General features: G+C 43.4%; 1 protein-coding gene across 6 annotated transcripts in view; it reads left to right on the top strand.

Moving 5' to 3' along the window:
- SEC16A (SEC16 homolog A, endoplasmic reticulum export factor) overlaps positions 1 to 21,819 on the top strand; it is a 421,944-nt gene that overhangs the window by 380,753 nt on the left and 19,372 nt on the right. For 3 of the 6 annotated variants that reach the window (XM_078641919.1, XM_078641917.1, XM_078641915.1), the window contains one exon: positions 16,214 to 16,273. The exons of the other annotated variants lie outside the window; for them this stretch is intronic. In XM_078641919.1, coding sequence (XP_078498045.1) covers positions 16,214 to 16,273 — 60 coding nt within the window. The remainder of the gene's footprint in view (positions 1 to 16,213; positions 16,274 to 21,819) is intronic. 6 annotated transcript variants of the gene reach the window in all.

Raw genomic sequence — 21,819 nt, 5'->3', positions numbered from 1 at the left:
CACCAAGAACTCCCCGTGAACTAGGGCCACCATTCAAGTCCTCTGGCCTCTTCTAGAAGAAGAATTCTTGATTGGGCTGGATGTTGAAGCTCTCTATACCAGCATGCCTCAGGATGGGAGTTTAAGAGCCATATGAGACCTATTAATTAATGAACAAATTCATGTCCTAGGTTTTAATTATAGGATGTCACCGAGTCATCTTTAAGATCCTATCACCATTGCCTATCTCAGATGGATTGGATTAGTCTACTGTATCTAAGACTCATATCACAGCCCTTTTTGCTCAATAATTGTATGTAGTCTAAAGCTTAGTGGCTGTGGGTCCACCTTGGTCATCTATACATTTTATATCCACTGTGAATCGATAGAAGTTAAAATATGTATGTTTGCTAGCACAATCCCCTAATGTTAATTAACTGTCTATTGTACAACGTCCTGCAGAATCAGAACCTCTGTTTGTTTTTCCTATATTTTATATTTCTTTTGTACAAATTGACACATTTGAATGCGTGTATACCACCTCAACCATTTATGTTCTTCTAATGTAAAGCGCTCCGATACCCTTGTGGGTCATGTTCGCGCTATATAAAACTTTACAAATAAATACATTAATTAATTGAGTAGAGCGCATGGGATTGGACAGCACCCACGGGATTGGACAGCACCCACAGAGTTAACCATGACAGTGGTCCAATTAGTCTTGAAGAAAAATTATTTTGAATTTGAATGAACCATCTTTAACAATAACACAGTACATTCGAACATAGCTTGTCTGTTAACTTATTTGATAAAGAAAACATCTGGGAGAATAACTTTTACCTTGGCGAAATGAAACTACGGTGAAGTTACTTAGATGACGTCCTGGTAATCTGGTACACCACAGCAGGAAGAGCAACCAAGTTTCTAACCTGGATGAATTCATGTTGACTATTTGATGCCACTCAAAACCCCTTGGTGAAAAACCTCCCAGTAATTCAGGTTTACCCACCTTTATTTCTATATGTAATTGCTGTAACAAAGTAATGAGGAAGTCCTCTGTGGGTGGCTATTCCTTCTCAAACTAATGTATCTCACCAGACAACCATTTTAAGACCTTATGGAGAGCAAACCTTTCCCTTCTGGAAGGGGCGTCATATCCACATTCTGCATCATTTCTTGAGCCTAAGAATATATTTTCAAAGATTACAACCAAAGAGTCCATTGCCACATGCTTAAAGAAAGGTATTTTGAAAATGGGCTGTGACAATTAATCAGCCGCCATCATAGTAGCTTTGAAATGGCCACCTAAGGAATAGGCCTTGGAAGCCATTTCTCTAAAAGATTGAATAAGCACCAAAACCAGAAATGTCCACACCTGCTTCCTTTATGATCCACCAAACCCACCTTGTGATGGAAGGGTCAGAAACCATAATGAAAGGCTTCCTAATGGAAGAAAGCTATTGTTGCACACTTGGCGGCCGTAAACTTCATGCCCTTGTTTCCTGATGTATCGGACTATGCTCAATTGTGGGGATTTTGGAAAAACTAGGTAACCAAGACTGGGGGAGTATTCAAATTTGTCCTTCGAGCAATTTTAAATCCATCCAGAGTAAACCTTGTATCTTAAATATTCAGTGCTCGAGAGCGTGGCTTGGCACGGACCAAGATGGCCGCAGTGTAGCAGAGCTCCCTTCCCAGCCCGTAAATATTCGGCATTATCCTGGTCCCTAGAGGCATTAACCCCCCGTTAAAAGAGCAACGGCGAAAGAGGAGTCTCCTCGGCGCCCAGATTAAGGTTCTGACTGCCCGGGAGCCCGAAAACAAGACCAGCAGCCCCTGCGATCGGGGGTGGAGCCTGAGGTGTACGCAGCTGGACCTGCACCGGCATTGCAGAACACGTTGAGACTGAGGCACCTGGTGGGCCGGTGAGGCCGAGCAAATAGAGCAGAAAAGCAGCGCCGGAATAGAGGTGAGTGGCGACCGGCGGCTCCCATCACACGACCGACGCATTAGATATTGATGTGCTGATACACAGAGGCAGTGGGGGAGGCTCTGGGGCCCCGGTGCTCGAGGCCTAGTGACGGCATCGGAGGAGCCAGGTGATCATAGAGACGCGAGTGGAGGCTGAGATCAGAAAGCGACTGTCTACAGAAGCAGCCCCGTAGGTAAGAAGCTTCAGACCGGGTCCTCATGAGACAGGCAGCCCTGGGGCTAGTTATCCATGACAAAATAGGCTTAAGACCTGTACAGGACGGAAGATACACCACCCACGTTTTACCGCTATAAATACCTGGGATAATTCAGCCGGCGACAAAATCTGGGCAGTGGCTTGAAGACCAGGAGGGGTGAGCTTGAAGAAACAATATACGGGTGGTGGGAGGTACCCGAAGCGTTGACCTGTTCCTAGAAGATCTTTCAGCAAGCTGCCGCCCCCACTCCTATCAACGTTCTTCTCCATAGAGAGGGCTTATGGAGTGCCAAAGCCTCTTCCCAGATCAGGAACCCGGCAGCGTTTGATAATTGACAGAATATTCAATAATCGTGATAGGGACGTCATACTCCATACCGCTAGAGTGAAAGGTGACCTTCCCTACAAAAACTCAGTGGTCAGTTTCTTCCCAGACTTTATGCTTCAAGTGCAGAGACAAAGAAATAATTTCCATGCAGTAAAAACAGAACTGTGGTCCAGAGAACTGAAATATATGATGCTTTCCCAGCCGGGCTGAGGGTAACCGCAAAAGGAAAGTCCTGGCACTTCGCAACTCCAGAAGAGGCATGGAAGTGGTTGGAGGGATGGCGCACCATCCGAAAGAAACACGATAGAGACTCCAGTCGAAGAATGGGACCTACCAATAGGAGTGGATCGAACAAGGTCAGTGAGCAATATCATTGAGTCCACTGGGCCCAGCTGGTGCGGGAGCAGAGCTGGTAAAATCAAGAGGAAGCTTGGAATGGAGGTCCCAGCCCTGGAGAGGAGCCTGGATCCATTGAGACTATGGGCGGTACATAAAGGGACAATTTGGCAGAGACTCTGTCAAGACTCACAGGGACTACAAATTGAAGAAGGTCTGGGATGGGGAGGGGCGTACTGTAACTCACTGATTGCGGGGCCAGCTGGATCGACCAGCCCCTGAAACTAATAGCTAGGATTTGCCACTGTTCAGAGAAGGAAGCCTTTATCATTGAAGAGATTTGAATCAAGGCAGGTGCATAAGGGGAATAAATCTACCATTTCAAATACTAACTAAAAACTGGAAATTCCACCTCAAGCACAGGTTTCTAGTCCTGTCTGCCAGTTCCACACTCAACCTAAAAGAATATTTACTCCCTACAGTGTGTTAATTTCTTCAGTCAAGCAGCTTGTGATCTCTAAGACCTGTGTAAACCTTTCAGAAAATGCCCTCTGCTTACCCTCTGTAATTTTAAGCAAACATATTGAGAGAACAAATGTATGGGGCTGTTGAGTTGGTTCTAGATGTTGAGAAGGGCAAGGAATTATGTTCAGTGTCTCATTGCCACTGAAAGGCTGAGTGCTGTGCCTACTTTAAACTTGTACGATCTACTCCAAAGTTTCCTTACTAGTCAGTGCTTCAGAGGCTCCTGCAATTTATGGTCCCATCCACCCATCTAGTCCTTCTTACCCATCTAAAAATGGAAGCTGTGTAACTTCAGCTGGAGAAACATTGGTGCCAAAAATAAAACCCGAAGTCCAGCAAAGTTATTGTGTCAAAAGAAAATGCATATTGGGCTATTTATTTTTATATTGGCGGTCCATATTTTAATACCGGTAGAATTAATATGAAAAACAGAAGTGGATACAATACATTTAATTCAGGCTTATACATAACATCACATACTCATCTTCACACCAGTTTGGTTCATGCATCAAAGAGAAATCATACTGTTAGGACGTTGAATCATCCCCTGCTTACAATAATCTCTTGACGCCTTTTGGCAACCTACTTTAGCATGACTTTGCTTACATACTCTGCACAATGAAGGTGTGATGCTTAAATTGTTGACTCCCCACCCCCAGGAGGCAGTCGACTTCAAAGTCTTCGTGTCACCCCTACTCACAGCAATATATATGGCTCCATCCCTTCCAACCCATGCCACTAACCAACTATGAATGGGGCTCCAGTTCTATTAAACTGCATAGTACCTGTACAGTGAGTGGCATACAGAAATTCATTATCTCTTACTATCTTCATTCACTCAATCCACTCTCTAATAGAAGGGATAGATTTCGACCCCCCACCTTTGCAATAGTACAGCTCAAGCCATAAGCATTGAAATATAGATGATTTTTTGATGTCTTGGATTCACTCTTGGTGTTGGCCGTATGCTAATAGCACCAGGTAGGAGCTAGGAGCAATCTGGATTCACAAATTCACCCCTACATGCCATATTATGTAGGAAGAATTTGCTACTTTGGTTGAATTGTATCTAAAACACTGGCCCAACAGTCTTGAATTAATTTTGTGCAGGAATTGTGGAGTTTGGTAAATCAACCCCTTAGCATAGAACTGCATTCTTGACCAGTTAGCACCTCTCAGCATTGAGAAGTTCAATGTATTGATCTTGTACCACAACACAAGTCCTTCATCTGTCTCCAGTTTATTTGCAGCTTTTTGGAAAATACCAGCCCGCTTATTTTGAGCAAGATATTGTTTTCCAGTTGCCTGGCTGCTTCGGAACTGAAGTTTCGATTAAATTGGCGACCAAATCTTTACTTCTTTGTAACATATTTACATCAATTGATTTTAACCTTCTAAGCAACATATTATACGATGACTGCAGCTAGTCATTATCTTCTGCAAGTACCATTATTTCGTACCAAGTTTGCAACCTATCTCATATAATATCTGTCAGTTTTGAGAAACCCTTTGCCCTCCATTTTCATAGCATAGTTTGAACGATACTGTCCCCTTGCCCCCTTCTACAGGCCCTAGGCCTTGTCTCTATGCTCAGAGCGGTACTTATACCACTTTCTTGGTATATGGTTTGAGAGGACCCTAGGGCAAAACGTATACTGTGCTAATTTACTGTGTGCTAGTTAAGTTCCTGTATTGTACTTTTGCCTTTAGCCTCATAAAGAGACTAGAGGATTGTGTTTAGAATAAATACGTCTATTTTGAGATATACCTGGTGTGGTTCTCTTTTCATTTGATCATTCATGAGGTTATAGGCTGTTAAAACAGGCTGCTTTACATTCCTTCAAGACTTAGCCTGAAGGCTGCTCTCCACAGCTACCACTAGGATAGCCTTCTATAAAGGTTGTCTTTAAACCTAGGGAGGGCTAACCCACCTTCTTCCACACTTCTTTGCAAAGTGCTAATCTGGCGCTTGTATCTCGCCAAATAGTTCAGATTTTGTTTCCTTTAAAAAAATGTAGCTTCTAACACACAAGAAATAGATGAGAAGTTTAAAAAATAAAAGGGGAGAGCCGCCATCTTTACCAGTGCAACTCTCTCCAACAAGGTGAGGGGAAGCAGTTTCCATCATGTTAGCAGTGATTTTACTTTCGACAACAGTGGTGTATAATTACAATCGTACAGATCCTCAGCATTATCTGTAAAGCTAACACCTAGATAGCATTTAGGTTGGTTATGCAGGCAGCCTTGCAATTCTGGCAATAAAATATCTGTTACACAATTACTCAAAATAATTCCAGCTTTAGTTTTATTAATTTTAAAACCTCCTAAACACTTGAAACTCTCTATTGTTATCTTCCTAGTATCTAAAAGCAGCATTGTTGTCTGCGTAAAGTTTTATCTTATCCATCTGTGGCCGAGGTGGGCCAATATTTCCACGGTTTCAAATGGCAATAGCCAGGAGCTCAATAAAGAAATCAAAAAGGACTAGAGACAGAGTGCACCACTGTTTTGTCCCTCATCAAACTCTCCACGTCCCTGCTTCAAATGCGCCCATAATCACTTTTGCCTTTGCTTTTTCGGAAATATTCTGTATAAGCCTCGTGATCTGGGGTTATACGATGGTATAACGCATGCAATTACATTGAATGCCTTTGACACACATTTTCAGCGCGCATGTTTTTACCACAAAAATTCATTTTCAAATGCATGCCAATATTGTGCGCTGTTTTTATATTTTAAAACAATGTTTTTGTGGGGGTAGAACCCCCCCCCCCACACCTCTAACCAACCTTAAGCCCTTCCGTTCGGCCGCTATTCCCCCCTGTGTGCGGCCGCGGAACGAACAGGGCGGAGCCGTGACGAACCCCCGCCGTCATCCGCACACGAGCACCGTGGAGCGTGACGGCTGGGGTTCGTCACCAGCATGGAAGGGGTTAAATGTGTGGTATTGGCATGCGTTTTAAATGCATATTCGCAGTAAAAATATGTGTGCTAAAAATATGTGTGGTAAAGGCTTAACAAGGTAAAAACCTTGTTGTCAAGGCTGTTTCCCGTGATCTGTTGGGAGGGACCTGAATCTCTAAAGTACTAAACATGATCTTCCAGGCGATGCGGTCAAAGGCCTTCTCTGTTCCTAAGAAAAAATTAACACCAGGATTTGATTAACCGATAAAATATCTAGAACCTCTGCTAAATAATGTATGTTCATTAATAATTGGCATCCAGCAATATGATTGGTGTGGATCAATTTAGAGTCCACCTTCTTAAATATATTTCCCAACAGTTTCATGATTATATTATAATCCATGTTCAAAATGTAATGTGATTATATAAATTTCGGATCTTCAGAATGTTTGCCTTTAGAAAAAAATGTAAAAAATGTACCACATTATTAAAAGTAAAAGATAATAGGATTGGCCCTCTACCTAAGATAAAAATTTGCTAACTGCAAATATTCACTTGCGACATCCAAGCACCTTCAACTATGCCGACGACCTCCAACTGATATTTGATATTGACCAGTCAGCATCTTCTGTTTCTAATTTCCAATCCACTGCGATTTATAAGCAAATGGATGAATTGCAACCATCTGAAATTGAACCCCGGAGATGATCCTAATCGGCAGACCAGCTAACCCCTGGAACTCCAACTTCTGGCCAACCAATTGGGAAATCCTTCACTTCCTGCATGTTCAATCAAAAGTCTGGGCATTATCGACCGCGATCTGTCAATGAAAGCCCAGAATGGGGCAGTGGTTTCCTCCTGTTTCTTTCAACTTTGAAGGATCAGGAAGATCAGTAGATTTCTCTCCACAGAATCCCAGACCCAATGCGGGAGATGACTCCCACATTGATTATGCCAACGCACTCTATGTTGGTATTCCAGCATATCAACTAAAACTTTTGCAGCTGGTGCAAAACCAAGCAGTCAGACTAATCCACCATCAGCCCAAATGGCACCATGTAACGCCACTAATGGAAAGATTACACTGCTCCCAATAACCAAACGTTACGCATTTAAGTTGGGGTGCATCATCTTTAAAGCTCTTTATGGCAACAGCCCGGCACTTATATCCTCTTGGATCCAGTGCTATGTCCCTTCTCGGGATCTTAGGTCCTCTCATCTGAATCTTCTGGTCATCCCGTCCTTTAAAGACAAGAAACACGAGGGGCTAAGATTTGCGTTCTTGGGCCCCCAAGTCTTGAACTCTCTCCCTCTAAAGATCAGATCACTGACCTCCTATGTCCAGTTTAGGAAACTTTTAAAGACCTAGATTTTTGCCAGGCATATGACTAAACCTTTCAAGCAGCAGTATCCCCTGGACTCCAGCGCCATGAAACAGCTTGGTGTACGTGTGCTTTACAAGTTCAATTAACATAACATTTAACATAACAAGCAGTCCTTATAAAACTCGCATGTGAAACCTTCTGGACCACACCCTACCCTTCGGCAAATTATGAATTACCTCCTCTAACTCTTCCTTACCAAAAGGGTTACCCATGCTTGACCTGTCTTCCTTTGAGAGTGTTTTTATGGCCCGTCTCCTCAGAGAGGCATCCAGTGCCCTCTTATCAACAGCCTGAGTATAATTAGAAATCCGGTTATAATGTTAGAGGAAATTCTCATTTATTTTTCCTATCTCGTTTCAATGGACCCCAGACTGGGGACATTTTAAGGTGTGAATAGTGCTTTCAACTATTTTCTCTCAAGCTTGCCAGGCCATAAACTCTCCCAAGTAATTACTTTCTTCGTAAATCTTTTGCATATAAGTAGAATTACTTGCATAACTCTAATTCTATTCAATCGACGCAGAAAATGGCCGCCTGAGGAGGAGCTGCACTGGGAAGCTCCTGGTTTTGGGATCACCTTCGGGTGTAAATCCCTGATAAACCACCCAGCCCGCCCACCCTCCGTCCAACTACCACAACCGGAACATGGAAACAGGCGACACATGACTACAAATTGGAAATTGGAACGATTCTTACTACGTTCTCCTGTCTGGTCACTGTCTGGTCACTAAGCAGCTCGGCGTGCGGCGAGTTTCCTGTGATCGGTGGATCACCCGAGTGGAGTGCTGAGGAGCGGTTCTGAGACCAGGCGACGGACCACCGATGCATCTGCGAAGCTGGTTGCGGTGTGCCGGTAAGCGGGATCGGAGGAAATAGACCAGTGTTTTTGGTGCCGCGACGGAGGACCTGGAGCAGGGCTCATGACTGGAGCGGCTGTGCGGGAGCAATCAGGGGAGCGGCGCGAGGAATAGTGATTGCGCCACCAGAGCGGCGGGAGGAATTCTGGTTACGCTACCGGGAATCCGGCCCCGGTGAGGAGCATGGACACAAAGGAAGGACAAGCGACGGCGAGCTGTGAGAAGAGTGAGCCACGATAGAGGCTCTGGATCTCCCAGTCGGCGTTTCCAGCAGAAGGGAGGGCAGGACAGAAAAGGTCTCCCCATCTCATTTGATTACACACGGCTACCGGGGAATCCTTCATAAAACAGAAGCTGTGAGACTGATACGGCATGCCTGACCCTAAGATGGCGGCTAGATCAGACAAATAATGACGAACAGATTTGCACAGAGAGACAAGAAATAGAGATAGGAATGTCACAGTCCCTTATTGGTGGAGGAAAGGGAAACTGATAATTGAGGGAAATCGAGAAAGGACATTTGAAGCTGATAATTGAGGGAAACAGAGAAAGGACAATCGAAACCGTGGACATATTGGAATAACTAAAAGTTACACCAGAATACCTAAGACTCAGCTTAACAAGAGCGATTGAATTAACGAACCAACAGGGGAGAGTCTCCTCAAGACCACTTAACGCGAAATTAAGATGGATGAAAGGCACACAGCAGCGGCTGGCTCCAATGCCTTGAAAATAGAATACCCTGCTAAACTATCCAAAGCTGCTGCAAAAAAATTCAAACACAATACCCTGAGAAAAAATCCGGACACACTGTTCTACGACCCTTATTTTAATATAGCTAAAGGCATAATATTGAACGACCTGATATTCTACACAAAGAAATCGGCTCAATGGCGTAATGCCATCACAAAAATGCTCTCCATAAAATCTACGAAAAACATCCCACATGGAACAAAAATTATGACCGCATCTTCAATAAGATGCAGAGCAGACCTATGCATAACCATTTACAAAACTGGAATAGTGCTAATACAAGCTGGAAACAACGAATTAAAGAAGTTTGAAACGATATTTCAAACGGTAAAAGAATCACTGGAGGGGCCAAGATATCCACAACACCAGTCACCAGCAGAAGACACCCCTGACAATAACGCCTTTAATACGGCCGGGGACGCCAATAGATATGAAGGCCTACACGAACAAAACAATAGCCCGAGAGTTAAAATCATAGGTGACTCAAGATTACCAGAGAATGAGGGTGAAGGGACAGAGGGAACCTTTAATCATGCAACTGAAGAGCATGATCAGCGCCGAAGGGAAGAACAAACGCCACCTCCAAAAGATGAGACTTCACGTCTAGAGCGTCCACTGACCCAGAGTGATTCACTCTATAGGAACCGAGAATTGAAGAAAACAGAAGAAACCTTCACTCTGCCACATACCTCAAGCACAACACTGGAGGCTTGTAGATTCTCTCCAACAAAAACATCACCACTGGCTTCACCACCAAAAGATGAGACATCACGTCTAGAACGGCCACTGACCCTGAGTGATTTACTCGATGTGAACAGGGAATTGGAGAAAACAGAAGAAGTTAACACTCAGCCAGATACCTCAAGCACAATTCCGGAGGTCTGTAGATTCTCCCCAACAAAAATATCACCACTGGCTTCACTTAAACCTGAAACCACTCTTGTCATCCCAAATAATCTCGGAACTAGCAATAGTACAAGGGAGAGAAAGAAAAGGACTGTGGCTCGGAGTACTGATCTAAAACAGAGAAGAACAGAATACAAACCCCGAATACGCAGGCCAAACATACCTAAGAGATCGGCCCGAAACTTGAAAGATATTAAAGAGCTCCAAAACCTGGTTAGCAACCTAGCACTTGAAGCTAATAACACCTCCCAAGCAATCAGAAGAATCCTGGAGATAACGGCAAGCACCCACTCTAAGATAACGAATATCCAGAATGTCCTACACTCCTCAAATATAATGTTTAATGGTAGGGCCCTGGCACTAGCTAACAGATTGAATCAACCACATAGGACTAAATCCTTGACACAAGAGGAAATACGTGCCTTACTCCAAATATACGAATCATCTGACCCCGGGAGTGAGGAGATAATCAAAACAGTAGCAATCGATTCCAACAGAACATCCAGAAAGAACAACAGAAAACCTAACCTTCACAATCTACAACAAGTCCAGTTAACTACAACTGAATCCAATGACAGGGACTTCAGCAACTCAGGGAAACCCCTGTCGTGCCTCCTACTCAATTGTCGATCGGCAACAACTCATGCATCAGATATAGCTGCCCTCATCATCAATAAGGAAATTGATCTGGCAATCCTGACTGAAACCTGGTTAACGGAATCATCTGCTCCAACCATGGATCTGTTAGTACCACCACAATATAACATTGTGAGACGAGACAGACCAATAAAAACAGGAGGAGGTATAGCCTGCATCCACCGCTCGGAGATTGAGGTCAAAGAAATTCAAGCTGACCCCTTAGAATCATGCGAATACCTAGGACTTAATATAAAAGCGGCTAGCAATCAAACTTGCAACCTGCATGCGTTTTACCATCCACCGGGTGACAACGCAAAGTTCACAGAGCAGTTAATGGAAATCATAACTGCCTACCCCAACACTGATGTCAATAACATATTCCTAGGCGATTTCAACCTACACTGGGACGACCATAATGACAAGCTGGTTAATAAGCTTAAAGATTTCCTTGTCGAGCTAAACCTAACTCAAGCATGTGCGCTACCTACACACCTGAAAGGATCGACCTTAGACTGGATTATTGCAAGAGACAAAAATGCATCGATCCTCTCAATAGACCCTTGTGATTGGTCTGATCATCACGCAATATCATTTGCGATACCCACAGTGAGAAAGGGCACGACTGTGCAACCCTTCAAGTGCAAGAAATGGATCCGCGACACGATAGAGGCTAATACTGAGCTACTGGTTGAAAGATGTGAGAAAGACTTAAAGCCACCCAACCATCTACAGAATGTAAATGAGCTTACTGATCACTACCTTACATCAATTGAAAACATCGTCAACAACACCATGCCACTAAAACTGAAAAGAGTCACAGAGAAGACAAAAAATCCTTGGTTTAGTGGATCACTGAATGAAGACAGAAGGAAACTGAGAATGGCCGAAAGGAAATGGAGACAACACCCCTCATCCCCGGAGCTGAAAGCTCTCAGAAAAATCAGAAGCCAATATAACAAAAAGATCATCAATTCCAAAAAGGAATTTATCCGATCAGAACTGGACAATGCCAAAAACAGACCACGAAAACTCTTTGAAATCCTTAAACAACAATCAAATAAACTAGCCAAATCCTCTCAAGAGAACACGATTACTCCGTTAGGCTGTGAAGAATTCTCCACATTTTTTACAGAGAAGGCAAAAGCGCTGGAAGAAGAGCTCACAAATGTGGCGACCAACCTCGCTATACATTCTTTGCCCCCGAACGATGACATCCAGTCACTAGAATGTACCAAGACAAAAAACGAGGCAAACTGGGACACATTCAAACTATACGACCAGTATAAGATCGCCAAAACGCTGTCGGAAATTAAACCTAATAACCACTACCAAGACCCTCTACCCGGAAAATGTGTTAGAGATATCAGCCACATCTTGGTTCCAATATGGACCAAAATAATAAATGCATCACTATCACAAGGGATCCTCCCTGATTGCCTGAAAACAGGCCATGTGGTTCCCATAATCAAAAAACCTACAGCGGACGCAACAGATCCGAACAACTTTCGCCCAGTGACTAACATCCCTCTACTGGCCAAACTAATCGAGAAATGTGTGCAGGGGCAGCTAAGCCAACACATCTCCGAGTTCTCACTACTAGATGACTGCCAATCAGGATTCAGAGCAGGACATAGCACGGAAACGGCTATACTACATATTGTGGACGACGCGCTACAAGCCCTAGACCAAAATCGAGCATGCCTGCTGATTCTCCTGGACCTGTCATCTGCATTTGACACGGTAAATCACGAAGCCTTACTGGCTAGACTTCGAGATAGGATGGGATTAACTGGAAATGTGCTGAAATGGTTCGACTCCTTCTTACGGAACAGAACACAAAGATTCCTGGTCAATCATTCTACCTCAACTCCATGTCCCAACTCAATAGGAGTCCCACAAGGATCGACACTTTCCCCAGACCTGTTTAATTTGTATGTCGAACCACTCACAGAAATTCTCCGAGAATCTCAGATATCCTACCACATGTATGCGGATGATACGCAAATTTACTTAAAGGTCGCCTCTGTTGAAGACATTGATCGGATGAACGAGGCCTTGAGAAGGGCACTGCAATGGTTATCCACCAATCACTTGAAGCTAAACGCTCACAAAACAGAGTTCCTTCTAATTTCACCACCTAGGTGCCAGTCGGAAATAAGGGAATGGACCAAACTAGTGTCTGCACTAAACTGCACCCCAACACTAGTCGAATCAGCGAAATCACTTGGAATCACCCTAGACGAGAACCTCAACATGAAAGCTCATATTAATGCAATGGCTAAAAGTGCCTGCTTCCACCTTAACTACTTAAGGAAAATGAAACCCTACATCTCGGAAACTGATCTAAGATTAGCAATCCAATCTCTTGTTATCTCTAGGATTGAATATGGCTGCTCCACCTTAGCAGGTTTACCAAAAATCTCAACAGCTCCGCTAAAAGCCTGCCTCCATGCAGCGGCAAGACTGATCACAGGATCAAGGAAATTTGATCATATATCCCCTCACTTGAAAGCATTAAACTGGCTTCCTTATGAAGCCAGAATACAAATGAAGTTAGCATGTATCACCCATAAAGCGCTTCACTGCAACACTCCTAGATATCTAGCCAAGAAAATTAAGATATCTGGAGGTGACAGACCAGCTCGGAGTGCCGTTGAACTGCTATTGCGGCCAGCCAGATTCCGAAAGAAAAAGACTTACGACAGAGCGTTCTCTGGAACTGCCCCTAGAATCTGGAATTCTCTTCCTCCAAGCATTAGGAAGATTCGCAATATTTCATCATTCAAACGGGAAGTGAAGAGCCACATGATGAGCAAATATCTTGCATAGTGACGCTGATCTGGGGCTGCTCTCAGAAGGAGAAGCACCAACCTGAATAATATGAAAGCTAATTGTTTGGCTCAAGACTGGCGCTTTATATAAGACGCAGATGTACCCTTACCTAATTGCCCTGAGGGGCGATGTGATAATATACATTTATCTCACAGTCTAAACCTACCCTCTCCTACCTCACCCCTGTCGGGGTATATGACATATGATATAAGCCCTACCCCACTTATTAATGTGAATTGCATGATGTCTGTGTTTTCATATATATACTGTCTCACATAGTCATAGCCACACTATTATCTATCTCACAACGGTTTTGTTCTTGGAAAGATTAACTTGTTGTTAAGCCAAAACCTGACCATCGCCTACCTCACTTTTCGATGCAGATGGCATATGAGTTAATCTTAGCTTTACCCCACCTCCTAAGGCGGTTTGCACATGTACTTCTGTTTGCACTTATATTGCTTACACAATCACATTCATGCTATTATATACCTCATATCTGTTTGTTCTTTGTAATGTCAACACTTGTGTGAGTTAACTATTTTGATGTTAAGCGCTCTGATACCCACGGGTCTTGTTCGCGCTATATAAAACTCTACAATAAATAAATAAATAAATCAATGCAAGCTTTGTTTTTTTCAAGACCTTTTCTGTCTTCCTCAGTATAATGCTGCATGAGCTTTTCATATGCGTCTCTAACTTGCTGTTCGAGCTCCAGTTTTTGCTCTTTAGCTTTCCTATTGGACTACTACAGGTAGGCTTTCAATGCCTCCCACACTACGTTTTGCGAGGCTGTTCCTTTATTCTTTACCATGAATTCTCTAATGTCCTCCTTAAACATTTCAGCCCATTCCTTGTACTCCAGATATATCTCAAAACCCCACCATTTGGCTGGAAATTTTGCTTAACTCCGGCAATGCCTAACCATAGCAGAAATGGGGAATGTTGTCATACTCCAAGCCCAGACTGTCTGAAACAAAAACAAAAAGAAAACATAATCCAGGTGGTGATTTTAAACCTAGCCAAGAAGCAGGTAATACTCCCTCTTCCCTGGAAATGCTTTTCTCCATGGGTCTATATGCATTAGTTCCCTTCGATATTCCTGTAGGGCTTTAACTGCCTTAGATTTCTGTTGCTTTTTATTTCCCTATAAAAGTCAATTTCCGGGTATTGTAGAAGGTTAAAAGCCTACCAATTATAATTTTACCCCTAACCTGCAATAGAGAATGAAATAATTCAACATGAGGTCCTGGGGAGGCCCACTGGAGCATAAAAGCTCACCAGAGCAAATCTTACTGAGGCAATAAAAAGTTTAATCCAACACTAGGGGCTTTCTGTGCAGTTCGCCCAATCATAAATTTCAGCATCCAGATTTTCCCATTTCTAAAGTACTTATGATCTGGGCATATATAACCTGCCTAGCTGTATAACTCCTCCGGACTGCCATATATACTGCACCCCATTGCCCCCATCTACTCGCTACTTCCCTAACCTCCTACCCCTACATGATCTGGAGGGACCCCGGCCACCTCACCCGCTCCTCGTATATAGCTCTAACCACCATTTCCATAACCTCATAGTCCATTGTCAATATGAGCACTTATTTGTTCAGAATTTCGAAGACTTTAAATTAGTTGTCTATTTGCTGGAGTTTCATTGTGTGATTGTGTCTGTTGTGCCAAAGATGTTTTTTTTTTAACCACATGTAAATGTAAATGTAAATGTAGTTGAGCTTATATAGCGCACAGCTACCCGCAGTGGGTTTCCCGGCGCTTGCTTAGGGAACCCTTCCTGGTATTCCCCTGTGAGATAGCAGGGTATCCACAAGGTGAAAGTCAGGCATCCCGCCGCGAGGGGCCGTTGTGGAGATTAAGCAAGCTATTGCCCAGAGTCGCAGAGTGTGAACCCGTGAGTCGAGGAGGCACCGGGGCGAGAATTATTGAGTCCGTGGAATTTTTTAGCTCAAGACCCGCCGAGGCGGGGAATTGAACCCTGGTCCAGGACCGATCTCAGCTTCCGGGTCTGCTGCTTCTAACCCCTGAGCCACACTTCTCTCTCTTCTCTTCTTCTTGGGTGTCTGGATGTCCATTGATCCACAACAGTGTTCCCTGTCTACGTCACAGCTGTGGTAGGTAGTTACGTTGCAATGCTATGTACATGACTGGGTGATGTATTCATGCTGGATTTATCTGAGTGTTTTGTTGTTTGACTCCTATCAACTGCATCTTGAAGTCCCAAGCAGGAAGTTGATGATAGGTACCCTGGAGCCATCTTATGCATTGATTTGAGAGTCAACATTTTTTCACGTTTTTAATTTGTTATTGAGGTGTCCTTTGTGGCCTACAAGAAGAAATTGGCAGTTAAACTCCAAATATGTAAATGTTCTTCTCCCTTGTTTGAGCTATCTGTGCATTTGATTTCAGAGAAGTAACAATTTAGCTTCATTAATCATTAGCGCGTTCAATAATTGTCATTTTTTGCATTGTGAACCCTATATAATCTTTTTAAACTGAAAGCTTTGAGGCAGTGAAATGCATGACAATTTTTTGTTTGTGTGTGTTTTTTTCCTTGCTGTTTTTAGCTTTCGCGTTGTAGCTCTATGAGTTCACTGTCTCGTGAAGTAAGCCAGCATTTAAATCAGGTACATGTGGCTGGCCGTTTATCTTATTTGGTTAAGGTTATTTTGAGTTCTGCTTGTTGCTTTTTACCTTTTTTGACTAACAGTATGTTTTTAACTTCTGCACTGCCACTTACAATAGCAACAAGTACTTTTGAGGAAGAGAGCCAATAAAGATGTAGTGTTCCTTTTTCCATTGTTCAATTATATACTAACAATTTAACTCCATTTTTAGTTTGTACCATAAAATAAAGATACATCAATAAGTGTAAAGAATCTGCACACTAAAAATCCTATGGTATAAATATTCCCCATAGCAATGATCGTAATGATAATTGCGCGGAAGTGCAATGTGCTTTTCCAAGATGAGGATTTCTGGCACCCAGTCGTGCAATTAGGGTGACCCTCTGAAGTGGGAATAGAAGAAAGGTTTTTATTAGCGAACCTATGTTATCTTGCAAATATTTAGAGACCTCTTCCTGGGTTTTTCTTCCTGATGTACCTGGTTTCTGTTTGAGGTTCATAACCAAGTAGGCAGAAGACGACTGTTCAAACACACATCCTTAACTCCCTGTCTCGTAACTCATATCCAGTGACCTAAACAAAGTTCCTTCGCACTTCCAGCAAAGGTGGTTGGAAGCATCAACATTATTTCCTATATAGTTGCATCCTATTGTGGGGGACTTCAGAATTTTCTGCACCATCGTAAGTGGATAGAGAAGGGAGGTGTCTATTACCTGCTTCATAGATGTTGCTGGTGATTGGGATGAAGAATAGAATCCTCTTCAGCCTTTCTCAAGATCTGCCGTTGCTGCCCATTAATGTACACGAAGATCACAGCTGTCTATTGTGCCTCAGACTTTTTTTCCAGAACAAATCCCAAGTTACCGCCGAGTTGTGAGAACTTTCTAGATGTTTTTATATCACAGCCACCAACAAAAGGGTTTCCGGGAGAGTTTGTCACCGTGGAAACTTCAGAACTACAAAACCATGTGTGGAGTCTTACAGATCATACGTCTTTATCCATTGTGCAACAGTACAGTTTTTAATCTATTTATTGTATACTCACAGTGCCATAAAAATAAATTCCTATCCTTTATTTAGTTTCTTGGTGTAACATGATCTCTTTTATGTCATCTACACCCCAGTGTACCTAGTCTTACATCTTTTACTTCACGCTGTCCTATGAGTTTGCCTTGCCACTCTTTCGTGTCACCCGTTGCCACTGCTACACTAAGTTAAGTGTTTGTGTAAGCGTTGGGGTACGAGTAAAAGTGATCATTCGAACAATTGAAGATTTAATAGCACTGAGTTTTAATGACAATATAAAGGAAATAATGACGTGATGGGTGTTTGGCAATTTATATATTTAGATTAGACTGACAAAGTATCAGACCTAAGTGTATGATAATGTAAAGGCAGGCAACGTAGTGACTTTCTATAGGACACAAGTGAAGTCATCATCCAGGTAACATCTGGTTTAATCTGTCTGCAGTGGTATGATTTTTGGTGCACCAACTTAGTTTCTTTCTGTAAAATGTTTTTGCTGGTTTATTATCCATATTAACTTTGTCTCCCTGTGTTTGCTCAAGCCCTTTCTGGGAACTTTCTTGCGGAGTGAGGTGGTTTCAAGAGACTCTTGGCTGTCAATGACACTAGTGAATAGATTGGTTAGACCTATGATGCCTTATATTTGTATAATAGAGGCACATAAGCAACCTTATAGAAGAGTCTGGAAAATCAGTGGTCACAGATCCAAAGACACTGAGACCTCTAAATAGGATTAGCGCAACTCCATCCAGTCCTTACAGCAGTGGTCCAGAGAGGACACTCACCTTCTTTGCAAGCATCAGATACCTTACTCTTGGGATAAAGGAGCTTTTATGAGGGATCCTTTAGCCAGAGTCCTCTATCCCACCTTAGAAATGCATGTCCTGTATTTGGAGTCAGCTAGATTATCCTTAAATCATTCCTTTCGCTACTGCCACAGCCTTTCACTCTGGTCCCTATAAACATTAGAACATCGGTGCTTTACCTACATAAGGTAGAATTGACAAGGTATCAATTTCTGTTGAGCAAATTTCAGATGTTGTGGCGCTGGACGCTGCTGAACAAAGCAAGGCTGAGGGTTGAGCTTGCAGCAGGTCTTCTTTTCAAAGAACTGACAAGTGGAACAGGCAGATTGCTTAAGATCAAATTGTGAGCTCAATAAAGACTTTCTGCTACTTAATTAAACGATGTATAGCAGACATTAATATGTTGGTGATAGTAAATTCTAAACTTTGCATCCATATGCCCTGACATGAGATCTGGGTGTTGCCCTTTTAAAATGGTGCAATTGGTTTCAATTTCCGTTTCCATCTAATATAGAAACTATTCATCTTCAGGGTCATTGTGACAATAATTTCATAAGAATGGTACTGCACCAAAATCTCAAAGCTTTTAACCTGACATCCTGCTTCTGAGTCCCTCCAAATGGGCTCTCAAATTTGCATCTAGCCTGTATGGAATTACTTAGAAGGATGATAGCCATTCCACAAGGTTTTCTCGTTGAATTTGAAGAAGTTTTCTGGTGGTGATCAAAGCATGTTGCTCATCTTTCCCAAGAACAGGATTTGGTACATTGTTTGTAGCATGTGTTGCTTTAGATACACATGCTCTGCATACTCCTTCCAGTGTTGAGCTCAGACATTTGCAAGTTGTTTTTCTTCACAGAAAGGTTTTCGAGATACAGGATGTATTGTGAGACCACTATAAGTAGGCAATGCCCATGGGTACCAACTCTGTTAGATTGTGCAATCTCTGCCTGTCTCCCAACCGTTACAATGCTGCATGTGAAGCCTGTCTCGCCTTACTGTCTTAGAGGACCCTGTGATACTAGCAAGGGAGGCTTTGGGTGCACCAGAAGATGCGTCAGCAATCCCCAGATGACACGCCTGACATCTTTGAAGAGCAGGACCTTCTCGGCTATGAAGAAAGTGAGGACGGCGGCCCTTTGGGCATTTTGCCCTAGCAACCATCACCCAGATCAGAAGTGGTCTACTCAGCAGGAAGAAAAGGAGGAGTCTCTTGCGACCTCCACAACTATCTTCCCTCGAACAAAGATCTCCACTAGGGTTATGAGAATGGTCTGCGATGACCCAAACGCTAAGCCTCTTAAAGAGGCCTCACATAGAGGCAGAGCACTGTCCCTGAGGGGGTCTGGTGTCCAGCACTCTGCCAAAACCATCTCAGCCTGTAGGGCCTCTGCTGCCTTCAGGCTCTAGTTGACACAGGAAAAGGCCCCCTCCCAAGGGCATCGACCTTTCCCGGCCATCAAGCTACAAGATCCTGCAAATTTACTGCACTTGAAGCCGAATTTACCTTCAATGCCCTTGCACAACCCTCTATGCTTGTGGAAGGCCCAATCAGCGACCCGTTCCAACGACTTAAGAGAAGCTGATCCTCCAAAGACTACAGGAGGAGCTGGAATTGAGGCAGAAAAGATTCTTTGTTCATCCCCTGACTGGAAAGGTTTTTACTAATCCCCACCCCTGCCAACACACATTGAGACTCTACCTGTCAGAAAAAGGCTTGCCTTTGAAGAGGAGTGATTGTTCTTGCTCCCAGGCACAACATAGAAACTGAGGCACCTGCCCTGCATTCTGTGTTCTGCCTCCTTCTCTTCCACCCCCCACCTCCTCCTCTTCCACCCCCCACCTCCTCCACCCCCACAGCCAGTTTCACCACCTTCACGGTCTCCTCTACACAAAACACAAAAGAAGGGCCCAAGAGATTCAAAGTCCAGCAAGGGTTATGTCCCCAAACAATCGATTCACAACCCAATAGAAACCCTGGGTCTGTAAGACAGGAAGGGAAAGGGGGAAACAAAGCTTATGCTATAGAAGAGCCCCTTTTATAGGACTGTTTCCCTCTCCCACCCGAGGGTGGGATGCTTCATCATAGGGGCAACCTCCTCGCACTGTGACCTAGGCACAGTACGGACTACAACCCCCTCACTAAGAGGGAGGAGCTCAGGGTTGTTTTGATTGTTTTAGAATACGTATACTAAATACCCTAAGTGAAACTGGTGTGGTGAGAAGAATTAAAGTGAATGTGAGATAAAACTAGTTAGGAGTTATGCGCATTAACTTTATTCGGGCACCCTCCGACCAGGATTAAATCTAACAGAGACAGAGTGGAAGTCGGTCTGTCAAAGAGTGTATGGGCGATTATAGGTTGACATGTTTCAGCCTGATACCGTCATAGGAGGTGTGGCAGCCTTCTTCAAGAACTTGTGATGGTTATTACAAGTGTAAATAACCAATACCATAAAGAAAAGATAAATAAACTAAACCAGTGGTTGACACCCCTCAGTTGGTCGTCCACTGGTTGGCACTGCCTGCTATAGTCCGACGACTGACCTCATCTAGCCTCAGGGCTAGAGCGGTCACCTTTGAAGCTGGGGAACCGGGTTTGAGTCTCCGCAACGACGCTCAACATCCTGTGATTATGGGCAAAACACTTTATCTCCCCGTGACTAACAAAAATTAATGTGTCTTTCTGTAATGAAACTGGTGGTATGTAAAGCTCTCTGATACCCGATGTCGCGGGTCTAGTTCGCGCTATATAAAACTAAAAAAAAAACTTTAAAAAAAATCTTTGGATTCCTATCTGCGGCGCACAGCACATCGCTAACACTGGGCAAGAAAGACTCTGGTTGTCCTTGAGCTTTGTGCCAAAGAAAGAAAGGGAAGCAAGTGCACATCCTGGACCACAGGGTGTGTAATTTGATATTATATCGACTGCAGTCAACCGTACAGAATGGATAGGTTCCAGAGCAAAGAAAGGCAAAGCTGTGGCCAAACATGCTATTGGTTGTGAGGTAATCCTCTGTATTAAGATCTGCTATGTCTTGGCCAAGAAATACCATCTATAGGGCATTCGTTCATACTTCACTAGAGCCATGGCTACTTCCAAGGCTCTCCCTAGAGGCATTCAAGTGGCTGACATCTACTGGGTGGCCACATGGTGATCCCAGCATATTTTTAGTAAACATTGCTGCCTCACAGCCCGGACTGCGCTACATAAATAACTTGTTAAAGTGGCTCTAATTATTCTCGCCTCCTGGAAGTTCTTGTTTTGAGATTCGTTCTGAAGGGAGGGAATCTGCAGGAAGCTATATCCATCAAAAGTAAGTTATTAACTTCAGTAGCAACATTTCAGGTGGTTATAAATTCTTCCGGAAGATTCCTCATTACCATCCCTCCTCTTCTGAGCCTGTGCTTTATGTAGTAAGATCACATGGTATGCAAAAATGTTACGTTAGTTTTTTGACCCTGTGGGTGATGCGTTCTTAGATCCCCTCCACACGCTTCATTTGGTGCAGAAAGGGTTTCAAGAACTGATGTCCGGATGCTCTTTAGTGCCTATTATATGCCAGTGGTGAAAGCACTGGTGAACAAATTTGTGGTTGGAGCTCATGGTTCCACCTGGCAGAGATTGAGAGCTACTTGTGGGGGGAACCTTTTCTCAACCAGTCTACGCCTGAAGAACGCAATCTACAGGAAGGGTATGCATCCACTGGAAAT

This window comes from Lissotriton helveticus, chromosome 5_1, assembly GCF_964261635.1.
Source record: "Lissotriton helveticus chromosome 5_1, aLisHel1.1, whole genome shotgun sequence".
Classification (NCBI taxonomy): domain Eukaryota; kingdom Metazoa; phylum Chordata; class Amphibia; order Caudata; family Salamandridae; genus Lissotriton; species Lissotriton helveticus.
Note: the sequence above shows the minus strand (reverse complement) of the source record. Positions and strands in the feature narration are given on the sequence as shown.